At 37.1% G+C, this 13191-nt stretch overlaps 5 protein-coding genes across 6 annotated transcripts in view; 2 read left to right on the top strand and 3 right to left on the bottom strand.

Moving 5' to 3' along the window:
- LOC104784291 lies at positions 1384 to 4633 on the top strand. Its single transcript, XM_010509341.2, has 14 exons — positions 1384 to 1810; positions 1953 to 2047; positions 2165 to 2278; positions 2379 to 2483; positions 2577 to 2648; positions 2773 to 2885; positions 2989 to 3123; positions 3230 to 3298; positions 3381 to 3468; positions 3566 to 3637; positions 3724 to 3824; positions 3911 to 4028; positions 4102 to 4161; positions 4250 to 4633. Exons 1-14 carry the CDS (start codon positions 1711 to 1713, stop codon positions 4469 to 4471), a joined length of 1464 nt encoding a protein of 487 aa, XP_010507643.1. The 5' UTR covers positions 1384 to 1710; the 3' UTR covers positions 4472 to 4633.
- LOC104784300 (UPF0496 protein At3g19330) lies at positions 4559 to 6614 on the bottom strand. The gene is made up of 5 exons (XM_019226901.1): positions 6375 to 6614; positions 5652 to 6254; positions 5200 to 5554; positions 5053 to 5119; positions 4559 to 4812 (listed from the first exon to the last, which is right to left on the bottom strand). The coding sequence occupies exons 1-4, from the start codon at positions 6451 to 6453 to the stop codon at positions 5104 to 5106; spliced, it is 1053 nt and encodes a 350-aa protein (XP_019082446.1). The 5' UTR covers positions 6454 to 6614; the 3' UTR covers positions 4559 to 4812; positions 5053 to 5103.
- Positions 6895 to 8841, bottom strand: LOC104784310 (polyadenylate-binding protein 8-like). Of its 2 annotated transcripts, XM_019226905.1 has the most exons (4): positions 8608 to 8841; positions 8252 to 8370; positions 7481 to 8128; positions 6895 to 7405 (listed from the first exon to the last, which is right to left on the bottom strand). In XM_019226905.1, exons 1-3 carry the CDS (start codon positions 8831 to 8833, stop codon positions 7502 to 7504), a joined length of 972 nt encoding a protein of 323 aa, XP_019082450.1. In that variant the 5' UTR covers positions 8834 to 8841; the 3' UTR covers positions 6895 to 7405; positions 7481 to 7501. The 2 variants fall into 2 exon arrangements, with proteins under 2 accessions (XP_019082450.1, XP_010507660.2); XM_010509358.2 differs by having other exon boundaries at positions 6895 to 8128.
- Positions 9216 to 10894, top strand: LOC104784271 (uncharacterized protein At4g06744-like). The gene is made up of 2 exons (XM_010509324.2): positions 9216 to 10090; positions 10232 to 10894. Exons 1-2 carry the CDS (start codon positions 9282 to 9284, stop codon positions 10797 to 10799), a joined length of 1377 nt encoding a protein of 458 aa, XP_010507626.1. The 5' UTR covers positions 9216 to 9281; the 3' UTR covers positions 10800 to 10894.
- The window catches only part of LOC104784282 (PI-PLC X domain-containing protein At5g67130-like), a 9895-nt gene continuing 7629 nt past the window's right edge, over positions 10926 to 13191 (bottom strand). The window contains exons 6-9 of the mRNA XM_019246504.1: positions 12839 to 13142; positions 12533 to 12756; positions 12354 to 12440; positions 10926 to 11144 (exon numbers count right to left, since the gene is read on the bottom strand). Coding sequence (XP_019102049.1) covers positions 10962 to 11144; positions 12354 to 12440; positions 12533 to 12756; positions 12839 to 13142 — 798 coding nt within the window. The 3' untranslated portion in view covers positions 10926 to 10961. The remainder of the gene's footprint in view (positions 11145 to 12353; positions 12441 to 12532; positions 12757 to 12838; positions 13143 to 13191) is intronic.

Raw genomic sequence — 13191 nt, 5'->3', positions numbered from 1 at the left:
TCAGCTAAAATCTTAGTTGCCTTTTTGACAACTTCTTTGAGGGCTTCAGGTGATCCTATCAAATCAAGGATATCGTCTTCGTCCATTTCAAGAATCATTCCTGTGATTTTTGGTGCCAACATTGGTTCAAGATCTCCCACCAAAAGGTACAAGAATTGACTCATGATCTACAAAAATAAAAAAGCAAAAAAAAGAGAAACGTAAGTCATAGAAAAATAACACAAATTATATCCCAAAAGTAACCACAACCTAAAAAAATACAATCAATTTTACTTGTCGTTCTTGTTCGGGAGTTATAGGAGTTGGACGATAAAGAGGTAAATCACAAGCTGGACGAATAGAGGTAAATCACAACCAAGGATTACTGGTACAACTTGAGAAGAGGATCCACGACGCATGGCTTAAGCGACGAAGGCGGCGGCGATATATTTGTGAGAGGAAACAAAATGTAGGGTTCCTGAACAAGATTTCGTTGCTATATATATAGAAGGAAAAAAAAAATCTATTAAGATAAATGAAGATAAGATTTTGATAATTGAAGAGATTATTCATATATTTAAGACCGTACGTGTGAACCACACACTATAATGTTGATAAGACAAATGATATATAGACTTAAACACCGTAAGTGTGAACTATGCGCTATAATATAGATAAGACAGAAATAATATAAAAATATATATCATATTCAAGATATATTCAAGGTAAATAGTATAAAAAATATGGTTTTAGATTTGTTGAAAGACAATTGTCATATATAGCACATAGCCTAAGTAATGCAATTTACTTAATGTATTTATAAACATTTGTTATATAGATATCTATAAATAATACAATTACCTAACTCATACAATATTCCTAGGATAAATTAGCGTGATGCATGAGTTTTAGGTTGGTTTTTATTTAAAAAACAGTAGAAAAAAAAAACACAATTTTACAAAAGACAACAATCTAAAATGTGGTACAATTTATAAGTAGTCCACAATGCATATATTGCTACAATTTTATTGCACATGGATTTTACACAAAGGAGTCAACTAGAGTAGGCATTATTTTCAATAAAAAAGTTGACAAATAAGCTCTTTCAAAAGGAGATTTGACACGTGTTGTCCATCTACTCCTAGTCAACGTTCTCTGTATCTCTCCAATTTTCGTTGGATGTGAAAAGCCCATAACAATAACTTTATGGGCCTAATTTATATAACCCATAAGACAAAAGAAAGAATGAGAGACAGAGCAGAAAAGAGAAGCAATTGTTGGGTTTAATTAGGGTTTGAGATGTGGTGGAGATTGGGATAAAGTGAGGACCCACATTCTTCTTTAATCTTGTAAACATTAACATTACAACCTTTGTAAATTGGTCTGAAATTGATTGAATCGTCGGCAACGAAATGATTTATGTATCCTTTATCTGCTTTTTTTTTTTTGTTTTTTTTTTCTATAAATTTGTATAATTGAGTTATTAATCGACCCAAATGTTTGATTATACACGAAGAAGACTAGACTTAAGGAATATAATTATTTTTAATTATAATTAGGAAAGGAAAAATAGAAAGGAAGCAGCACATAGGCAGATCCGTTGGTGGAGTTCAACGACATTTATTCGCTGGAAAGCTTCGGTTTTGTTCCTCCTCAGGGTCCGTTACGCTTCCTCCTCCTTCTTCTTCTTCCTTCTTTGCTTCTGATTTCCCAAAATCGAACCTTTTTGTAATGGCGGAACAACACAACAAGGAAATGATTCGTCTTGAACCCGAATCGGTCATCCCTATCCTCAAACCTAAACTCATCATGACCTTGGCTAATCTCATTGGTCAGTTTCTTCTTCCTCCCTTGTACTCCGATTTTGTATCCAAGACCCAAATTTTTATTTTCCTTTGTTTGTTTGGTTGCAAATTGTGGTCGGATAAAAAATTGGCTTGTGTGTGTGTTTTTTTTTTTTTTTTTTTTAACAGAACATAGTAATGACAGACAAGAGTTCCTCAAGCTCTGTAAGAGAATTGAGTACACTGTTCGGGCTTGGTATCTTCTTCAGTTTGAAGATCTCATGGTCTTTTTTTTTTTACCTTATTCCTCATCCTCTCTTACAAACACTTGTCTTGCTTTGCTATGCTTTTTTTTTCTTTCTTTCTCATTTTATCATGTTTGTTTTGGTATCTGTCTTCAGCAACTCTACTCTCTCTTTGATCCTGTACACGGTGCTCAGAAAATCCAACAGCAGAACTTAACCTCTAAGGAACTTGATGTCCTTGAACAAAATTTCCTAGCTTACTTGTTTCAGGTTTGTCTCTTTGATTCATAGAGGTTATTATTTTATTTCCTCCTTCTTATGTTTTAATAATGTATGCTCAGTGTTCTTGAATTGTGCTCTTTTTATAAAGGTTATGGAGAAGAGCAACTTTAAAATAACTAGTAATGAAGAGATGGAAGTTGCACACTCTGGCCAGTATCTTCTCAATCTTCCCATCAAAGTTGATGAGTCTAAGGTTTATTAAACCAAACACCATCTTCGTAACTAATGCTTCTGCGTTTTTGGGTTCTTTTTCTTAAAACAGTTTTCTTTCTTTTGCTGGATGAAGCTTGACAAGAAGCTGCTCAAGAAGTATTTTGAGGATCATCCCCATGAAAATATTCCAGACTTTTCTGATAAGGTAGAGTTTGAGTTTGTAGATAAAGCATTTCAAGACTATACAGTTTCCTAAAGAGTTTCTTGATGGTTCGTGAATCTAGATGTGTTGACAAGGCTGATTGTATTTACCCATTTTTTTTTTATAGTATGTCATCTTCAGGCGTGGTATTGGACTGGATAAAACCACAGATTACTTTTTCATGGAGAAATTGGATGTTATCATTTCACGTTTTTGGTCCTATCTCATGAGAATCACCAGGTTAGGACGCGTTTACCTGTCTGCTCTCGCTTAAGGTTCAGTAATTGTAGAAAACAATTAGGCATTTGATTAAATTGTGGGTCTTAACACCTTGAGATCACAGGTTAGAGAAATTACGCGGCAATAGGTCAAGCAGTCTTAACAAGAAAGATCCCAAAAAAGATGATGAGACAAACCCTGACACAGATAACGAAGACTTATATGTTGAGCGTATTCGCCTTGAGAATTCAAAATTGAGGTTATACTCAGTATCCCTCACATGTTGTGATTTGCTTTCAAGCCAACTTTGACCATTCTGTATGTATATATATATGTGATAATGGCCTTTTTATTGATGAATTCAGCGTTAAGAGTTTCTTGAGCAAGCTCACAATACAGGAGCCTACATTCGATAGAATCATTGTTGTTTACAGGTAAGGTTTATGTATGTCTTGTTTCTGCTTATTTGGAACTTTGTGAACTTGGAGTTCAAGCATGTGGTGTCTGATGTTGCAGACGAGCTAGCTCTACAACAAATTTAGAAAGAGGAATTTACGTCAAGCATTTCAAAAACATTCCTATGGCCGACATGGAGATTGTTCTTGTAAGCTTCTGTTCTTGTCCTTTTTTCCCATTGCATAGTGGATTTTGTAGCTAAACAAATTGCAAACTAACTGAAATAACATTTATGTCTTGTGCAGCCTGAGAAAAGAAACCCTGGACTGACTCCAATGGATTGGGTCAAATTTATGATATCTGCAGTAGTTGGTCTGGTTAGTCTTCTAGGCAGATTCTTTTTTTCTTTGTTGCAGTTCATGTTTACATGTCTTTCTTGGTTTTCACATGATTTTATCGACAGGTAGCCGTGCTTACTTCGGTTGAAATGCCTAAATCAGATCCATGGGTAATTATTGCCATTCTCTCCACAGTGCTTGGTTATTGTGCGAAAACATACTTCACGTTAAGTGCTTTCTTTATATCCTTTCTAAGCCTTCTTTCTTGCTTGTTAAGCAACTAGTTGCTTATCTTATGTTGTGTTCCTTCAGGTTTCAGCAGAACATGGCGACGTACCAGAACTTGATAACACAGTCAATGTATGATAAACAACTAGACAGCGGGAGGGGAACGTTACTACACTTGTGTGATGATGTGATTCAGCAAGAAGTAAGTTCCTGCATGAATTTTTAGTCTATACATACAATAGAAACAAAAAGCTCATTTGGATTGCAATGCGTAGGTAAAAGAGGTGATGATTTGCTTCTACATACTAATGGAGCAGGGTAAAGCCACCTTGGAGGTACATACACCTAAGTTTACTCATTTTTGTTGTCTGTTATACTATCAATGAGTGGTGACTTGAGTTGGTTGGAATGTTTGGGAAATAGGATCTGGATCTGAGGTGCGAGGAACTGATAAAGGAAGAGTTTGGTGCGACGTGTAACTTTGATGTTGAAGATGCAGTCCAGAAGCTAGAGAAATTGGGCATCGTTGCCCGGGACACCATTGGAAGGTACTACTGCATGGGGTTGAAGCGAAGCAACGAGATTATAGGGACAACCACGGAGGAGCTTGTTCTGAAGGCCAAACAGGGCGTCACCCCTTCTTGATTTCACCTTCTCTTATTTCGACAATTGTTTTCTTCTTCTCATTTCAATGTGATTTTAAGGTACTGTCTGGTTGTTACTAAATTCAAGTGCAACAGGTATTGTCTGATTGTTACTAAATCCAAGAGCAACAAAATTATTTACCAAAAGAATTGTTCGATATGATTGATATGAACCAATACAACATACAATATCGAACTACTACTGCTAGTGCTTAAAAGGCAGGCAATTCTATGAACAATTTTTAAGGACAATAAAAAGTCTCTATTCCCACCTACAGATAGCTCAACAATGTATATGTATACCACCTCGGTCCTGTTATCCTCTCTCATTAGCTCAGGATACTGTAACAGCCAAAAGCAAAAGGATAGACAAATGAAGTCAGATATCATCCCAAATAACCAAAAGCAAATAGATACACTGTATTAAGACAATAAGCATCAACATCGTCAGATCGAAACAAAGCCATATGTACTTGGACTTCAGCAATATCAGGTCGACAAGCAAACACAGGACATGATAACAATTAACAAGGCACAAAGCCATATTATCCATATATATGATATTATGCAAAAACCACTGACCTTTGTGATCTTGATTGATCTTTGACTTGAGATGGCTGTAATTTCTTCTCTCTACAGATTACCATGGCTGGCCAGAGTAAAAAGTTAGGTAAGGACCAAACTAGCAAGCATTAGGAAAATCTGATACAAAAAGGTTGAGGAGCTTACGTTCGGGGAAGATGGATCTCTTTAAGGAGCAAAGATCTAGCTTTGTTAACGTTAGTGAACCAAAGGCAAATATGATCCTCAAGATCCTTGAGTTGATGAGTTAGGTTAAGGTGGCTCTTGCGAAGCTGTTTTGCAATCTCCTGAATCGAATGCAAGTCCCTCCCCCTCTCCAATCCAAGCCGAATGAAAAGCTTGTCGTATTCAATCCCTGTATGCAAACGGGAGACAAGACGGTCAATGGTGTCAAGATCTTTATTGAGCACAAAAGTACCCTTGGCTGCAGCATTGAGCTGAGATATGTTAGTTAACTCCTTCTTCTTGAAACTGTGAGGGAGGTAGGGACTGCACAAGGGACCTGCAGCAACAACAAGGGTGTGAATTACATGAGATGCGAATACCAGCCGCAGAAGCAGCAACGGCAATTACAGGAGCAACAAGAGATAAGGCAGAACCAGCTGTGGCACGGTGGAGGAGGCGGACCCGTGACCTAGACTTGCGGAGACGGCTGTCCAGCTTATGCTTCAGCTGGGAGAAGCATAACTGGGTCTCTTGAAAGGTGTAAGATTCAGGAGATGAGAAAGGGTTCTCAAACGTGTCGAGCTTAAGGAAAACGTCGAACGCCAAGTTACAGAGGGACTCGTCAATGGTGGCGTGTGAATCACAAGGAAAGATGTTGAAGAGTTCTAAAAGAGGTGTGTAAAGGTGGTGGCGAGCGCTGTGGACGTTTTGGTAAAGATTCAAGCAAAGGCGGGTAGCGTTTTCGCTGTGTTCGAAGTAAGTGGAGACAAGATTGGTGAGTGTAGTTTGCTTAGCGTGTCTAAGAGATTCTTGAACACATTCTTTGTTTGGTTGGAGTACTTGAGAGAGAAGCAGCTCAATGTCCGATTGGACGTGCTGATGCTGATGAAGATGCTGCGTGGGATCAATCACGTGAACCCGTGAACGTATGTCGTGGTAGGAAGGGGTTTGAAAAGCGTGAGCCAACTCACGGCTGAGGTTAAACGTGGGCGACGGGATAGAAGCTTCGTTTCTGGAAGTGGAGGCCACACCACTCTCTGTTTAACGGAACAGAGCCCAAAGATAAAACTCAGTTACGCATTTCAACAAACACGTGGTGGGCAATTTAGTGAGGCATTTCAACAAACACGTGGTTCGGGGAGTGAAAAGACGCATACCTAAGGAAGGATGGGGAAGAGGGTCTTCGCCGAGAGAGGCCTCCGGCGAGGCTTGGTTGAAGGAGAGACAGTGCGGCATCCAGAAGATGAACTTGATTCATCAATGGAGAGCTACTGGATTATAAGAGCTGATGACTTTTCCTACTCAATTGTTAATTGTCTTCTTTTTAGTTTAAGGCATACTACCGAACCGAACATAGATATGTTTATTTTTGTTTATGAATTTTACGATAAAAATGTTAATTAAATATATTTGTTTTGTAAAATTAAAAAATCTCCATCATGAATATAATAAAATTAAAAATTTTCGTTTAAATTTGTCACCGATAAAAACACAAGCAACTTTATTTTATTTGTGAAAAGAACATATGAATGTTCCTTTATTATTTTTAGTGAGTCTTTAACAGTATGATGTATATTGTGACAATAAAAACTGCAAAAGAAAAAGTAACAATATCATAGATTTTTTTTTTTTGGATTCAATTAGGAAAAATTCCATTTTTCATGGCAGTTTTTGGATTTTGTTATTTTGGTTTAAATTTTTTAGATTTGCAATTTTTAAAGATAAAAAAAAAGACAAGATTACACATTGTATTATTTGGATTTCTTGGTTTCACTTTTTTGTTATTAAGTATTTTCTTATAAAAAAAACACACAAACATATAGTTTTTAGTTTTGTAAGTGGCCAAAAATGGTAAATCTACGAAGCCATTAAGCAAATTGCAAACCAAAAGATTTGGGGTGGCAAAATGACAACTTAAACAATAATCCTTTTTTTTTATTTGTTACAAAACTCGAAAATTAAGCTTTTTATTCTAGTTTTCCGAGTTTAATTTCCACTCATTAATCTCCTCCATCTGAACACATCAAATAAATTAAAGGACTTTTAACCGTTGATTAGTTTATTATAAGTAATGAGCTGCATTGTCTTTGTGTATTAGTGTATATCTAGATACTTACAGCGCTTCTTCTGACTTCAAAAACGTAACAAAGCCTGATCCTTTACTTACTCCACTAGAGTCTCTCATGACCTGTCCACGTTCATATATGTAAAATCTTGAATCCTACACTGAAATTGGAAAGAAACGACCTTAGTGTTTTCAAACCTTGCATGATGTTATAGTTCCTTAGGAAGAAAAGAAGTCTTTGAGGATTTCATCTGTTACTCTTTTATCCAACTTCGTAACGCACACGTTACTCGAACCCTGTGACATGTTGACAGCATGTTTTAAACCTCGCTTCACTTCAGATTCCCTCTGATACTTCTTCTTAGATTTAGTAACAAACCACTCCTTGTCATCAAACTTCTTTCCGTTTAGAGCCTCAACAAATTTCTCAGCATCCTCTGGATTCTTAAAATTAACAAAGCCAAAACCTTTAGACTTTCCTTGAGGAACCTCACCATCCCTAATGATCACGCAACTCGTCGTAGGTCCAAAATCTTGAAAAATTGTGTTCAGCTCTTCATCGGTCAAGGACTTGGAGAGGTTCTTGACATAAATATCAGTGAACGTTGCCTTTTCGCTTGGAGAATCTCTTTGAAGAAACGGTCCAACGTATACTTCTGTATCGTTAAGAAGCATTCCATTCATATGTTCTATGGCCTTATGAGCTGATTCTTCCGTGTTGTACTGTACAAAACCAAATCCTCTTGACTTACCAGATGCATCAGTCGCTAATTTGAATCTAAGAATGGATCCAAAGCATGAAAATGTATCGTAGAGTCCTTTTTGATCGATGGATTTGTCAAGATTCTGAGACAAGTTACGGATCTTAATAAGAAATGTCAAACTGAAGACCAAAAGACAAAAGAAAGCCACACAGCCCTTAGTCTTGCTACAATACTAGCTAGAAAGAAGAAGTGATGTGATTGTTACCATTATGAATATATTACCAACTCCCCGCTTTAGAAGACTTGGATAATGGACATAGTACATAACTATAATGCTTCTTCCTTTAAGAGCAGTAAAGTTCAGCATTTCCATTGCTCTTTTAGCTTCTCACCGATCAACCAAAAAAAAAGAACAAATGAGAAGTAAAAACATAGAAATGGTAAGACCAGTTTTGAAATCCAAAACCTGCATTGTGCATTCGTTTAGAAAAATGTCAACGTTGTGGTAACAAGATCATCTCAAATTGTCAACTCAACTCGAGAAATGACTACTCTGACTACAGCCCTAATCGGATTTAAATAGTATTATCAATACGAGGGAAACTTGGTGAAAAAGTTAACCTTCTTGAGGATAGTCAAAGGTAACGTAGCCATAGCCAAGAGATCCCCCTGTGGTCAAATCTCTGCAAACACGAACAGAGCTCACATGACTCGCATGGCTAAACGCATCGAACAACTCAGAATCTGTCACGCTCGGTTCCAGATCGCCAACGTACAGCGAAGTCTTCCCTTCTTCACCCATTTCGTAAATACTCTGTTCCTCCCGAAACCAAGTCCAACAATCCATTCTCTCCTCTCTTTAGTTTAGTTCAACAAGTCCAATAATATAGTATATACTTTTTTGTTGCTCTTAAAGGAAAACGCATTAGAGTTATATGTATAAACTAAAGCCAATCACACACTAAAGAAACTTTGTTATCCTTTTTCTTAAGTTACTGAGAATTTTAGCGGCCAAAACCGTTGACGTGAGAAAAAAAAATGATATACACCAACGAAGCCTACACATGTATCCAACCACCCTTTGGCATTATATAATAGGGATAAAGAATTTTATATTAATGTTTTCTCATTCTAACAAATAATTCATATTTGGATTTAACTATATGTATTGTAACCTAAACCAGCCCACATAAAAAGACATGTGCATTGACTTCTCATCATTTTCACATTGTTTCTCTATATAACTCTCCCTAAGCCAATCCTCAAGGTTTGCATCAATTTGTCACCGATGCCCGATGGCCCCAAATTATAATATTCTTTTCATTTTCTTGATTCTGTCTCTTCATTTTCTTTCAATTCTAGCCACCAGAAACAACCACATCACCGACAGAAAATCTCTAGAAATCATCATTGGCGGTGGCAGTGACGATTCCCCGGCGCCATCTCCGGAGCAAGAAGACTTTTCTCCACCTTCTCCTCCTTCTGAAACACCATCAGCGCCGCCACCACTGCCTCTTCCTCCTCCATCACCGCCGCCGCTAATATTCTCGAGCCCACTAATAAAGAAAGTGTTTCCAGTCATCAAGAATTTTCAGAAGCTAATCGAAGACGATCCAAAGAAGATACTCAAAACATGGGTAGGCACCGACATTTGCGCTCAGGACAAATACATAGGACTCGAGTGCGCCAAGTTCCCGGGAACAAACGACGACGCACTTGGGAGTATTCAGTTCAACAACTTTAACTTCCGTGGCAAGAAACTCCGGCTAGATAACTTCCTCGACAAGTTAGAAGAAGTCACCATCTTCCACGCAAACAGTAACAATTTCTTGGGCTCTGTTCCAAAAGTGAGCAACTTGAAGTACCTTTTCGAGCTTGATCTCAGCAACAATAAGCTTTCTGGAGAGTTCCCGAGCTCTGTGTTAAAAGCAACGAACCTCACGTTTCTTGATCTCAGGTTCAATTCTTTCTCCGGATCAGTGCCTCCTCAGGTGTTCTATCTCGATCTTGACGTATTGTTCATCAACGACAACAATCTTGCTCAGAGACTCCCTGAGAATCTCGGATCCATCACCGCTCTTTACCTCACATTCGCTAACAACAGGTCTCGTTACAACACTTGAATCCAAAACTCCCCATTGTAGTTATTTACTCTGTTTTTCATATCAAGTAGGTTTAGTGGGTCTTGTACTTTTGAGGTTCTAAAGGTGTTTTTTTTTTGGAAATTTCATGTCATGTGATGCAGATTCTCGGGTCCGATTCCGGGAAGCATCGGTGGCATCAAGTCCCTACAAGAAGTGCTTTTCTTGAATAACAAGTTAACCGGTTGCTTACCATACCAAATTGGGAACCTTAACCGAGCTACAGTTTTTGATGTTGAGTCTAACGAGCTAACCGGTCCTATTCCTTACTCTTTTGGATGCCTAAACAAGATGGAACAGCTCATTTTGGCTAGAAACAAGTTCTACGGTACCATACCTGAGATCCTCTGCGAGCTCTCAAGCCTCAAGAACCTTTCACTCTCTTCCAATTACTTTACACAAGTCGGTCCAAAATGTCGAACACTCATCAAGAGAAAGATTCTAGACGTGGGTAGGAATTGTATTCAAGATCTTGCTAATCAAAGAACATGGTGGGAATGCGCCAGGTTTTTCATGCGGAGACAGAATTGTCCTAACTCTAAGTCTTTCTTTTATATCCCTTGTGGCAAAGATCTGCACCGAATTAAACCGGATCAAGAAGAATTCGACGGTCAGGCTTCGCAGTCGGTATCTTACGGTGCTCTTAACCCGGACCGGATTCGGAATCTCTAGCCAAAACAAACTTGTTTTTATTTTAATAATGGTATTCATCGTTTGATATTTGTAAGTGTGACTTATTTAAATAAATGAAATAATTTTTTTTTGTATGTATTTAGGTGACTACAAGTAAAATAGATTAGAATTTTGTCATAACTATAAATGTAACCATTAGAGTCAAAAAGTTGTGAGAAGTGAGATAAAGGTTACAACAAACACAGAAAGCCCAAGTTGGGTCGGTTTGGTAGATGGATGACCATAGCCTCTGGTCGCTTCAGCCGTTAGCTTCGCGATCATCATTAGGTTAGATTCCGGTTTCTTCTCTTCTTGCTTCTCACACGTCCCATACGGCATGTTCTCCTGTACAGACACGTTTAGTTTCATTATAGCTGTCAGTTGGCGGGCCGCCCATGGATATGCCCATGTTCATATACATATGGGCGGACTATAGTGGGACCAAAAAATAAATAGTTTATTTACGTATTTGATCATTTTTGTCCATAGATCATATGGGCATAACCATATGGACAATGGGCTTGTCCACTTATCAAAACTAACATATTTTTATTTTAAATATATTTTTATAAGAAATTCCATTTACAACTAAATTAGTTTAAATTATTATATTTTACACTTATAAACTTTTATTTTCATGCAATACATTTATAATTTTTTTTTTTCATAAAACAGATAAAATATTGTATGATTTTACGATTTTGGCGGGAAAATGCAGTTTTACGGTTTTGGCGAAAAAAGCAGTTTTATGGTTTTGGCAGAAAAAACAGTTTTACGGTTTTGGCGGGAAAACGCAATTTTACAGTTTTGGTGGGAAAACGTAATTTTACGGGTTTGGCAGAAAAATGTAATTTTACGGTTTTGGCGAAAAAACGTAATTTTACGGTTTTGGCAGGAAAACATAATTTTACGGCTTTGGTGGGAAAACGTAATTTTACGGTTTTAGCGAGAAAACGCAATTTTACGGGTTTGGTGGGAAAACATAATTTTATGGTTTTGGCGGGAAAACACAATTTTATGTTTAGGCGGGAAAACACAATTTTACGGTTTAGGCAAAAAATGTGAATTCTCTAATTTTGGTTTTGAGGAGAAAATGTAATGAAGTAATTTTCCCACCAAACTCATAATTTTATAAGAGATATAACAAAAAAATCAGATTTTATAAAAGAAACAACAAAATAAAATTTAGATTTTATAAAAGAAAATAACAAAAATAAAACTCAGATTTTATAAGTAAATAATAACAAAATATAATTCAGATTTTATAAGAAAAAATAACAAAAATAAAACTTATATTTTATAAATGAATAACAATAGAAAAAAAATTGGGCTGTCTTTGGTCATGACCATTTGGAAATTGTCTTAGTGGGTATGAATACTTTTTGGACCACTGTCCATTTGGGACTGTCCAACTTTGGCCATGCAAAAGAATGTTCAGATTCGCCCAAATGGTCCATGGACGGACCATTTGACAGCTCTAAGCTTCATCTTTTATAACATATAATAACATAATTCACATAGTGACTACATATAGTCCATATATAGAATACTTACTTTACAAGCGGCTATATCTTCACAGCCGCACAGAGAGTGACCATTTGCAACATCCACTGCTTTTGGAGCTCCTCCACCATCGCTTCTCTAAAATACACACATACGTTAACATTACTTACACGTTATATTTAACCGGATCCAAATCTAACCAAAACCGAACCACATCCTTCTACACGTACCTTGTAAAAATCGACTGCAATGAAGTTAGGCCAGCGTTGTCCTGCGGCTTCTTGACAACTTTTTATAGTGTCAAGAAGAGGAGCAGAGTTCTGCTTACAAGATCCGATCACATCTGCAGTATCCGGAAAATAATTGACTAGAATAAGTGATCTCGATCTATCTCCCATTGCAACTGATTCTGGTCTATTGGTACACCCTCCAACCTTCATCCCTCCATCTCCATCTACAAAATCATAACATTGTATCGATTTCATATATGCTATAATCATATTGTGATGTATTATTCTATTTGGAGACGAACTCACATCGATTCTCTATCATGTATCTCCATGTAAATGCAATACCCTCAGACGCTTCTTTATTAGGATTGGACGTGAAAACAAGCAATCTTTGGTTCTGACTGATCATATCATCAAGAGTAGGCCAATCTTCTCCGTTTTTAGGCATTCTTGTTACCGGAAACATGAAATTTCGTAATCCAGATGCATCAAATACTTTGGTTAAACCATGAGGAGATTTCACGTAGTCCTCGATGATAAGCGTCACAACAACATCCTTATTCTTTTCTAGATACACTTGAAACTCCTTTAAAATGTTAACCGCGGGTTGCTACATATATACAAAAAATAATTAGAGATATTTTAATTTGGACTTTGGA

Source organism: Camelina sativa, chromosome 1 (genome assembly GCF_000633955.1).
Source record: "Camelina sativa cultivar DH55 chromosome 1, Cs, whole genome shotgun sequence".
Classification (NCBI taxonomy): domain Eukaryota; kingdom Viridiplantae; phylum Streptophyta; class Magnoliopsida; order Brassicales; family Brassicaceae; genus Camelina; species Camelina sativa.
Note: the sequence above shows the minus strand (reverse complement) of the source record. Positions and strands in the feature narration are given on the sequence as shown.

Bases quoted from the DNA above. Each gene is read 5' to 3' on its own strand.
- LOC104784271 (XM_010509324.2), top strand. From the start codon at position 9,282: ATGGCCCCAAATTATAATATTCTTTTCATTTTCTTGATTCTGTCTCTT. The intron at 10,091-10,231 runs GTCTCGTTACAA...CATGTGATGCAG, and splicing joins CTCACATTCGCTAACAACAG to ATTCTCGGGTCCGATTCCGG.
- LOC104784291 (XM_010509341.2), top strand. From the start codon at position 1,711: ATGGCGGAACAACACAACAAGGAAATGATTCGTCTTGAACCCGAATCG. The intron at 2,048-2,164 runs GTCTTTTTTTTT...ATCTGTCTTCAG, and splicing joins TTCAGTTTGAAGATCTCATG to CAACTCTACTCTCTCTTTGA. The intron at 3,124-3,229 runs GTTATACTCAGT...TGATGAATTCAG, and splicing joins CTTGAGAATTCAAAATTGAG to CGTTAAGAGTTTCTTGAGCA.
- LOC104784300 (XM_019226901.1), bottom strand. From the start codon at position 6,453: ATGCCGCACTGTCTCTCCTTCAACCAAGCCTCGCCGGAGGCCTCTCTC. The intron at 6,255-6,374 runs GTATGCGTCTTT...TCCGTTAAACAG, and splicing joins TCTTCCCCATCCTTCCTTAG to AGAGTGGTGTGGCCTCCACT. The intron at 5,555-5,651 runs GTTCTGCCTTAT...TTGTTGCTGCAG, and splicing joins CCTCCACCGTGCCACAGCTG to GTCCCTTGTGCAGTCCCTAC.
- LOC104784310 (XM_010509358.2), bottom strand. From the start codon at position 8,833: ATGGATTGTTGGACTTGGTTTCGGGAGGAACAGAGTATTTACGAAATG. The intron at 8,371-8,607 runs GTTAACTTTTTC...ATCGGTGAGAAG, and splicing joins CTTTGACTATCCTCAAGAAG to CTAAAAGAGCAATGGAAATG. The intron at 8,129-8,251 runs GTAACAATCACA...AACTTGTCTCAG, and splicing joins TTGGTAATATATTCATAATG to AATCTTGACAAATCCATCGA.